Source organism: Capsaspora owczarzaki (genome assembly GCF_000151315.2).
Source record: "Capsaspora owczarzaki ATCC 30864 unplaced genomic scaffold supercont2.4, whole genome shotgun sequence".
NCBI lineage: Eukaryota > Filasterea > Ministeriida > Capsasporidae > Capsaspora > Capsaspora owczarzaki.
Genome location: NW_011887295.1, coordinates 664,746 through 673,503, shown reverse-complemented (window position 1 = coordinate 673,503; position 8,758 = coordinate 664,746). Strand labels below are relative to the sequence as shown.

General features: G+C 52.4%; 4 protein-coding genes across 4 annotated transcripts in view; 3 read left to right on the top strand and 1 right to left on the bottom strand.

Moving 5' to 3' along the window:
- CAOG_08653 (hypothetical protein) overlaps positions 1-1,380 on the top strand; it is a gene marked incomplete at both ends in the record, with an annotated part of 2,843 nt that extends 1,463 nt beyond the window's left edge. Inside the window, 2 exons of the mRNA XM_011271962.1 lie at positions 100-683; positions 805-1,380. Of these exons, the coding sequence (XP_011270264.1) occupies positions 100-683; positions 805-1,380 (1,160 nt within the window). The remainder of the gene's footprint in view (positions 1-99; positions 684-804) is intronic.
- Positions 1,381-3,865: 2,485 nt separating this feature from the next.
- On the top strand, positions 3,866-5,540 carry CAOG_03011 (hypothetical protein). Its single transcript, XM_004363793.2, has 7 exons — positions 3,866-4,046; positions 4,323-4,430; positions 4,511-4,585; positions 4,701-4,780; positions 4,915-4,966; positions 5,195-5,267; positions 5,377-5,540. Exons 1-7 carry the CDS (start codon positions 3,910-3,912, stop codon positions 5,398-5,400), a joined length of 549 nt encoding a protein of 182 aa, XP_004363850.1. The 5' UTR covers positions 3,866-3,909; the 3' UTR covers positions 5,401-5,540.
- Positions 5,541-5,926: 386 nt separating this feature from the next.
- Positions 5,927-7,925, top strand: CAOG_03010 (hypothetical protein). The gene is made up of 3 exons (XM_004363792.2): positions 5,927-6,287; positions 6,443-6,808; positions 7,296-7,925. The coding sequence occupies exons 2-3, from the start codon at positions 6,605-6,607 to the stop codon at positions 7,806-7,808; spliced, it is 717 nt and encodes a 238-aa protein (XP_004363849.1). The 5' UTR covers positions 5,927-6,287; positions 6,443-6,604; the 3' UTR covers positions 7,809-7,925.
- A 247-nt stretch (positions 7,926-8,172) lies between these two features.
- CAOG_08652 (hypothetical protein) lies at positions 8,173-8,603 on the bottom strand (the record flags this gene model as incomplete). The annotated part of the gene is made up of 2 exons (XM_011271961.1): positions 8,173-8,410; positions 8,581-8,603. 2 exons carry the CDS (start codon positions 8,601-8,603, stop codon positions 8,173-8,175), a joined length of 261 nt encoding a protein of 86 aa, XP_011270263.1.
- Positions 8,604-8,758: the final 155 nt, after the last annotated feature.

Genomic DNA, 8,758 nt, shown 5'->3' with positions numbered 1-8,758 from the left:
CTTACTCGCGCGTGTCTGATAACGATGGCGAAGTCAACTATGGCACTCTCTCGGACAAGAAACAGAACAGAGCTGCTGCTGCGGCGTCCCATTCGGCAGACCTTGCCAGTGATTCGCACATCTTGGACTTTGAGCAGGTTGTCACCAGCGAAATGGTCAAGCGCCGCGGCCATGGCAAGTTTTACTTTAAGGACTACATGCCTGCCGTGTTTGAGCAGCTGCGCTCGCTGTTTGGTGTCAGTGCCACCAAATACTTGTCGTCCTTTGTGGCGCGCGACGACCTCAAGGAGGAGCGCGAGCGTCAAATGCTCGAAAAGTTCACGGAAGGCCGCAGCGGCAGCTTCTTTTACTTTTGCCAAGACGCACGCTACATTGTCAAAACGGTCACCTCGAGTGATCTCGCCGTGCTGTGCAAGATTCTCCCCGCGTATTACGAGCACATGCTGCACAACCCAGACTCGTTGCTGGCGCGGTTTTGTGGTTTGCATGCCATCTGTCTGTCACGAGAGCAAGAGTGGATTCACTTTGTTGTGATGGAGAACAGCATCTTTACGCCGCTCAAGCTGCACGAGCGGTACGATCTGAAGGGTTCCTGGATTGCACGTCGCTCACTCAAAGAGGGCAAGACGTTGGCAAATGTGGGCACGATGAAGGATACGGATTTGATCAACAACCAGCGCAAGGTAGGGGCAGGGCTGCACATGCATGTGAAAACGAGCCATTTTGTTTTGTGTGTTGGTTTTTTTTTTTCACCAGTTGACCTAACTGCGTGTGGTTTACGACGATTGCTGACTGTTGGCGTAGGTCAAACTTGGTGCTGTGCGCAGTCGACGAATGATTCAACAGCTGGATACCGACGCCACCTTTTTGCACAGCTTGGGGATTATGGACTACTCATTCTTGTTGGCGGTGCATTCGCAAGACCCGAACGACGCGAAAACTCGCGCGGCAGTCGCGCGTGCTCGCGAATTTGAAGCAGCCCAGGTTGTTCCGACTGCGAGTGACGTGGCGACGCATCGGCCAGAAAGCATGCTTGTGGGTGAAGACGCCCTCAACAGCAGTTTCATTTCGCACGTCTCGACCGCAAGCGCTGGGAGCGCCGCAGGCGCCGACTCGCACCGCCACGCATCGCACAACATCCGGCGATATACGCCATTCTACCGCGTCGATGCGGGTGGCATGCAGGGCGTTGATGGTGCGCAGCCGTGCTTGTACTTTGGCGGCGTCATTGACATGCTGCAGCAGTACGACCTGTCCAAAAAGCTCGAGCATTTTGCCAAAACGAAAATCACGTGCAAGGATGCCCATGGCATCAGCGCTGTGGAGCCGCACGAGTATCGGGATCGGTTTGTGCGCGCAATGGAGCAAATGTTCGAGTAGTTTGAGTTGAAGGATGTATTTTTTTGAAACTATTAAACACGCCACTTACTCTCGTTTTTTTTCAGTTCCACCATACCCATCCCGAGGTACAATTTTTTAAACAAAAAGCGAACAAAAAGCAAACAAACAAAATCTACAACGAACACAGCGACTAATCCGAGTCGTCTCGCAAGTCCTCGCCATCCAAAGCCTCATCAGCAGTGTGACGATCCACACCCTCGCCAGCTTCGCGAAGGTGGTGGCGTCGTTGCCGCAATACGGGTGGTTGTTCATCTGCGCCGAGGGGTGCAGGTTCTACAAGGCCTTCGTCAGCTTGCGCAGCTAGAGAAGGAGCAGGCAGTGCACGCTCGTTCAAAGATGGTCCTGCTCCAGCCCGTCGAGAATTTGCAGGTCCAGGGAAGGCTGATGATGGTGATGCTGCAGCTTGGGGCTTGGGCGGCGCTGGGGCTGCGCCAAGGTCGGCGTCAAGTTCTGGCGCTAATACGCCAGCCTCTTCCAGAGAGGACAGGAGATCTTGTTCCAGCGACTCCATTTGCTCATCGTCGTCTCCATGCGGCGGCGGAGGAGGTGGTGGCCAAAATGCGGGCTCGTTCAACACGGGAGGCGCCTGTCGGGCTGATTCGTTGCGGGACCAGGCCTCGCGATCCCGGAATCCAGCATGCTGGGCACGCTCGTCTTCATCCACGCCCCATCCAAGCAACTCGGCAAAGTGGGCGTCGACGTTGTAGCGGCGGCGAACGAGCCAGAACAATACCAGCAGCAGCACGAACAGCCAGCAAATCAGAATGCTGCCAGTCGTGAACGGCCACCAGTACATCCAGTACCGCAGACCGATAAAGTGGGCATCGATACGCAGTGTTGCGGAATACACTTGCAAGAGTGGCTTCGACACGGACACGACAACGGATGTGATTGGATGATGCTGCAACAAGTACAAATAGCGTTAGTTGTAAAGTGGATTCTAGGTCGTTCAGGGTTCTTCTTGCAGTAGCTCACCGGATTGTCGTGCATCTGCTCAAAAATTGGCACACTCATGCTCTGATGCTGATCTGTGATGCCAAGGAGCAGCGGAATTGCAAAGACAAGGGTATGCATCGTTCGCAGGAGGTCGGATCGATATCTGAGGACACACTGTTTTGGCCAAGAGAGAGAAAAAAAAAACTCGTGTCAACGACAACAGTGCGTTCAACAAGAAAGCGACGAGATGGACAGAACTCCGACACTCACTGGTCTTGATGCGTTGCGAACAGACACGCCTTCGGCCGAGAGGAACGAGACACCAATCATGAACATGCCTAGAATGAGACGAGCAAAGAGGATGAGTCGATTTTCAAGACACCAGTCCATGTTTTGCTCTGCTCCCTACCGAGCTGACGGTTGACATCCGAGTCTGGCAGATCAAGCACCACCGACACGTCGTATCCTTGACTTCGGCTCAGCAACTGTGCGGAAAATCAGGTTCAAACAACACGTCCACCGTTCAGCATGGATACACACGACACTCCATACAAACCACCATCTCCCAAAGACGAATATCACATCAACAACATGCTCATGATCAAAGGGTTGGGTCAGTTACGCGGTAGTTTTCGGTGAGGGTGATGTGGTCTCGCGGTGGAGCTGCGGCTGCGTCGAGGCGCAATGCCAGCGCACTTGCATCGATGATTGCCGAGTCTGAGAGCACGCTTGCCACGAGCGATTCTGACGACGATGATCTGGTCCAAGTTCACACATAATACGAATGGTGAGCATTGAAATTTGGGCCAATTGAGAAATGGGACTTCAATTGCAAGTGGACAGACAGCTCAGTGACAATCACCAACCCCATCTCCCTTGAACATGAAGACAGCTGCAACAAACTACAAACAAACTTCAAAATAACGTAGGGCTGCGGCGGGTGGGGAAAGAGAGAGGTGCAAGACTGGCCTTACTGGAATTGGAGATGGACTGGGCGGACGAGCGAGGCGGTCGGGATGTAGGCGAGGTAGAAGGCAACGTAGAGACAGACCGCACAGCCAAAGACGGTCGCAAAGTAGAGCGCATAGAGCAGCGTTCTGCCTGTCGCGCGGGCAATCCAGAGCGCAAGGGCGGCGAGTCCCGTTCGGACGACGAGCAGCCGCAGCACAAGCTCGGCGAGCCAGAGCAGCCACCGCACCACCACGTTGGCCATCAGAGAGTGCTGAGGATTGTGTAATGTGAGCTACTGAGCTGGGAATGAGCGAGTAAGAGAAACAGAGACTGAGGTTAAGCAATGGGGAAGTCGGAAAGAAAGAGAACTGCGCGGTTTCTGAGAATTTGCTCAGACATTGCACGTTGTCAAATCAACCCTCTCTCTCTGGCTGATGTTTTTGCAATGTGGCAGTATATTCGTTGTCTCTCTCCCCCCCCCACCTCAACGAGCGTGTTTCTGAGACTTTGTTCCGGTCTCAACTCGGTCTCTCTCTCTCTCGCTGATGCTGGAGCATGCAGTCAGTCTTGCTGTTTGATTTTTTTCATCCTTTTGCTTTTCTTAGTCTTTGTTTTGCAACAATGGTGCGCGCATTCAAGCATCATGAGGCAAAGCTGCTCAAGAAGGTTGACTTTCTGCAGTGGAAGAGCGAGAACAACCTGCGCGAAGTGAAAGTCCTCCGCAAGTACCACATCCAGCGCCGCGAGGACTACACAAAGTAATGCAGAGTCAGGGGGAAACTGGAGCACGCCTGAGGGTTGGTTGGTCGGTTGGTTGATGGAGTGGGTTCAGTGAGCGCGTAGTCCATGTGGCTCAAAGCCCGGCCCCGAATCCCGTCAATGCTGCAGCCCACCTCTGCTGCAACTGGGCTCGATTCAACGTCGAGGGGCCGTCCTCAAGTGCTTCTGAAAGCAGCCTCCCACTCCCAAAGTGTGGAGGACCTGGGGGGCGATGACAGTCTCACTCACTTGCTCAAAATCCTCAATGCAAACAGGTACAACAAGCTCTGCGGCATCATCCGCTCGCTCGCTTCAAAGATCTCACTGCTGGACGACCGAGATCCTCACAAGGCACACACAAGCAGCGCGCTGCTGGACAAGCTGTCAGTTGCGAGCGTGAAGGGGCCGAAAGCAGCGCACACGCATGTTTGTTGGCTGACATTTCGGCTTGTGTGTGGAGTAGGTACCGAATGGGTCTTATTGTCACTGCTAAAGGCTTCCACCAATGCGAAGCAGTCACAGCGTCTGCATTCTGCCGGTAAAATGCCCAAAGACACAGAGCCAGAGAGCTGTCTCGGTTTTTTTTTTTTTTTTTTTTTTGGTTTTACACTCAAACATGCTTCCCTATCCTTTGTGCCTGTCTTTTTGCGCAGACGACGATTACCAGTTGTCATGGTCCGTCTGAAGATGGCCGAAAACGTCCGCGAGGCCGTGCAGCTTGTCGAGCAGGGCCGTAAGTCGCTGTTGTTGCGGGGGAGGGTCGTTTCGCCAACAACCTAATCGCTCTGCCTCGATTCGATTCGGCGTGCGACGTTACCGCTCCTTACATCCTTGCTCACCTTCTGTCGCCACTGTTCACTGTCGTAGACGTTCGAGTGGGTCCTGATGCAGTCAACGATCCTGCCTTCCTCGTCACAAGGTAAAAATGACTCACGCCGGTTGTCCGACTCGTCAACCCGTTTCCTTCCCATGTGCTTCCCTCTCATCCCCCACACCGCATTTTTGAGTCCAACTATCATACCGTACTTTATCTCTATGAGCGGATAGGGTCAGCATGGGATTGTCCAGGCCTCTCCTACGCTGATCAGCAATACCCCGCCTTATTTTTTGACTCATACTGACTTGTGCGGCGCTTGCTCCTCCACAGGCCGATGGAAGACTTTGTGACTTGGGTCGATACCTCCAAGATCAGGCGTCATGTTCTCAAGTACAACGACAAGGTGAGGTGTTCTCTTTGTTGTCTGGTCGCATTGCAAGTCGAGCATTGTTTTGTCGCTGACTTTTGGGGCGCTCGTTTTTTTTTTGTGGTTTTTTTTGGCTTGCGCGCAGCTGGATGACTTTGACTTGTTGTGAAGACTTGTGTGATTCAATGTTTGAAGTTTCGTTCAATACGATTGTGCTTTTTCGTTCCATGCATCTGAGAGCATCGTTCAGTGTGATCATTGTCTTTGGCTTTTTGTTTTGTGTTTCTCCCACCGTCCAGCAGCGCTTTGTTTCCAGGATAGCGGTAAAGCCAGCAGCATGTTGGAGACGAGCGAATGAATTGCGTGGGTTTGACCTGGGCAACACATTCAAAATCGATCTGAGCCCAGATCTGGGTGGGCGTTTTTTTTGTTTGTGGCCAGATTCGCTTTGTTTTTGTGTTTTCCCTTGCGTTGCCAGTTGCAACGGACTCGGAATTTCACCATCGATACCTGCGCTGTGATACACTATTCTAATCCATGGGCGTGGTCCGTTGCGCTCCAGGACTCTGCTCCTTACGCACATCCTCGCAAGCACACTGGCAGCCCCCCGTCGGCACGCACCGTGGCTGTTCTCATTCACCGAACAGAGAGAGGCGTCATCGAAATTTGTTGGTCGCGTTTGTTTGCCAAACCCACTCCTTTCGGGCTTTTTTTCCCCATTCGTTTGCTTGGAGAGTGACGTTCCTTGCCGCACAACCAAGCCACGCACAGCCACGCACAAAAAACGTTTACACACACAGGCATGCAGAAAGTCGAGACCGGTCAATCGGGAACCGAGCCGAGCCAGAAACCGAACGATTAATTTATTTTGAATTTTTCTTCATTCACTTCACTCCCACTTTGGCTCACTCCCTCTTTGTTTTTCTTTTCCTTTTTTCACTCCCACTTGTTCACTCCCTCCTGCTCCCCTCCCACACCGCCCCTGCATCACCGAGTGTCTGCCTCACTGTTGGATTCTTCTCCTCCGTTCGAGCTCTTCGTCGTCTTACTCATTCAGTAGGTTTCCCCGTTCTTTTTTTTTTTTTTTTTCTCTTTTCGTTTGGCGCATCTTGTCAAAAAATTGCTGTGGGTTGGCTTTTTTGATCAATTGTCATGTCTTCGCCTTCTGGTCTTGTTCGCTCACTCGCTTCGCTGACTTCTCTCGAAAGCAGCATCCCAAACGCGCACAATCCCCAAGCACCGTGAAGCAGGCGGACAGCACACGCGAAGCCCCCTCTGCCCCCAATCCACCACAATCCCCGATAGGACCCGAGTCAACACAATCAAACAAAAAAGAAAAAGAAAAAAAAAAAAAAAAACAAGGCAATTCAAATATGACCCAGTCACAGACAACGCCTGTGCTCCTGCAGCCAAGCAGCAGCGACACAACGAGACTCTTGCAGTCACGAGCAACAACCCTCGCGCCGCCCGCAAGCAGCTCGCATGCGCTGGGCTCGCGTTTTCATGTGAGCGCGCCCGAATTTCCCAGCGTGAGTAACGCATCATCGACATCGGCCGCTCTGGCCGATTCTGAGCAGGTACGTACGCGCAACTCCCCCCCCTTTCCGACAATGCCGTGTCCACACCATCCCGTCTCTCGTTTGCAAGCACTCTCACGCAAGCGGCAACACTCGGCAATGGCAGCATGGGGATTTTTTGGATCCGGCGATTCGATGGTGGTGTTGTCGGGTGTTTTTCGCAAAGTGTGATCTTTTTGAAAAAAAAAAGTTGTCTCGCGATGTGTCGAGATCACAAAAACAAAACACGAATCAACAGCAACACCCAAACAGCAAGCAACAAAACAAAAGCAGCGGTAGCAACAACAACAAGAACAACAACAACAACAACAACAACAAACAAAGAAAGAAAGAAAGGAAACGAGACAAAAACAAACACAAACGCGCCTAAAATGGCAATTAACATCAGAAAACGCAAACGAAAGAACTCTTGACGGATAATTGCATGGACAAACTGGCCCTTGTTGTTGTGCTCACCCCCCAAATCGTTCGAATGCTTGCAACCCAGACAATCAAATCGACGGACGCTGTAGCCGACGCAATTGTCATTGAAAGCGAGGACAAGGTGCTGCTCCAGCCTGTCGCACAGCGAGTGGCCGGTCGCATGAGCCTGAACAGCAGCAGTAGCAGCCCGAGCCCAGCACGAGCCGGCGAGTTGCGAAGGACCCGCAGTGACATTGCCACCGGTCCGGATCTCAACGCGCTCATCTCCAAGCACTCGCGCGTGTATGCTCAAAAGACAGTCTTGTTGCCGGCAGCCCAGATGCTCGCAGGCGCAGAGCCCATGTTACAGCACGCCATTCTCCCCGAACACGCAGCCGTGATTCTGCACAATCTCATGTCGTTCGGGGCACGGACGCTGTCCGATTTGGATCCCATCCTCTACAAGTTTTCGCAAACGCGCTGGACGAGCGATTTCACGAATCGGGTCTTTGTCTCGCTTATCAAGCTTGTTGCCGACGAGGGCAACTTGAGTCAGCTTCAATCATTATCCAAGCTGGTTGACACTCCTCAGGCATAGGAAGGGCTGTCGTGTGAATATCATGTTGTGTATATCTGTTTGTACCTGCTGCGGCTTTGGGCCGGGCGCTCAACGCCGAACATTGTCTATCGCTCATTACATTACCTCTTTTTCTCGTCTTCCTGTCATTAAGCTCATTACATTACCTCTTTTTCTCGTCTTCCTGTCATTAAGCTGGTTGCCATATACACGACGACCCATCCAGCCATGCGATCTTCTTCGTTCACCGTAAAGTTCCAAAAAAAAAAAAAAAAAAAAAAAGGTGGCACGGCGGGGACAGTACAAATACATTGGCAGCAAAAAAACACACTATTAACCAGACACAAGATAGCACAAACTCAACAGCAGAAACACGCGGCCCGGATCATGACGAGGAGGCTGGAGTCGGTGATGATGCTACTGCGACTGCGTTCTGAGCGGCGAGGGCGTCCTGGTCCAACTTGGCCTGCCTTTCGCGCTGTCTTCGCTCTTCCCGCAAGTCATACGTGGTCTTGGGCCGTCCTTCCACTGGCGGTGCAATCGTGCGCTCGACCTGCGATCCGAGATAGCCGACCACGACGGCAATGGGCAAGCAGACCACGGCAACGGCACGCGGAAAGAGTCTAGCACAAGCACGCCCCCGCATCCAAATGCATTGAGTGATGGATCCAGACGAGATGGCAGAAGAAGCGATGCGATCAGGAGCGAGCGGGGTAGCAGAGGGGAGGTGGGGGAGTGCACACAAGCGTGGAAACCCCGTTCTTCGTTCTCCTTATTCACAGTCAAGGCTTACACTTGAACGAATCGCGCAAACATGCCGAGTACTGGGAAAGAAAAAAGTGAGCTTTCTACACTGGTCGTTGTTGAATGATATGAGCAAAGAATGGAGCAAAAGTCGGACTGAACTCGATCAAGACTGAGCGAAATTCCGCCAAGAGAGACTAGACTGGAAACAAAATGCGACCGATGCC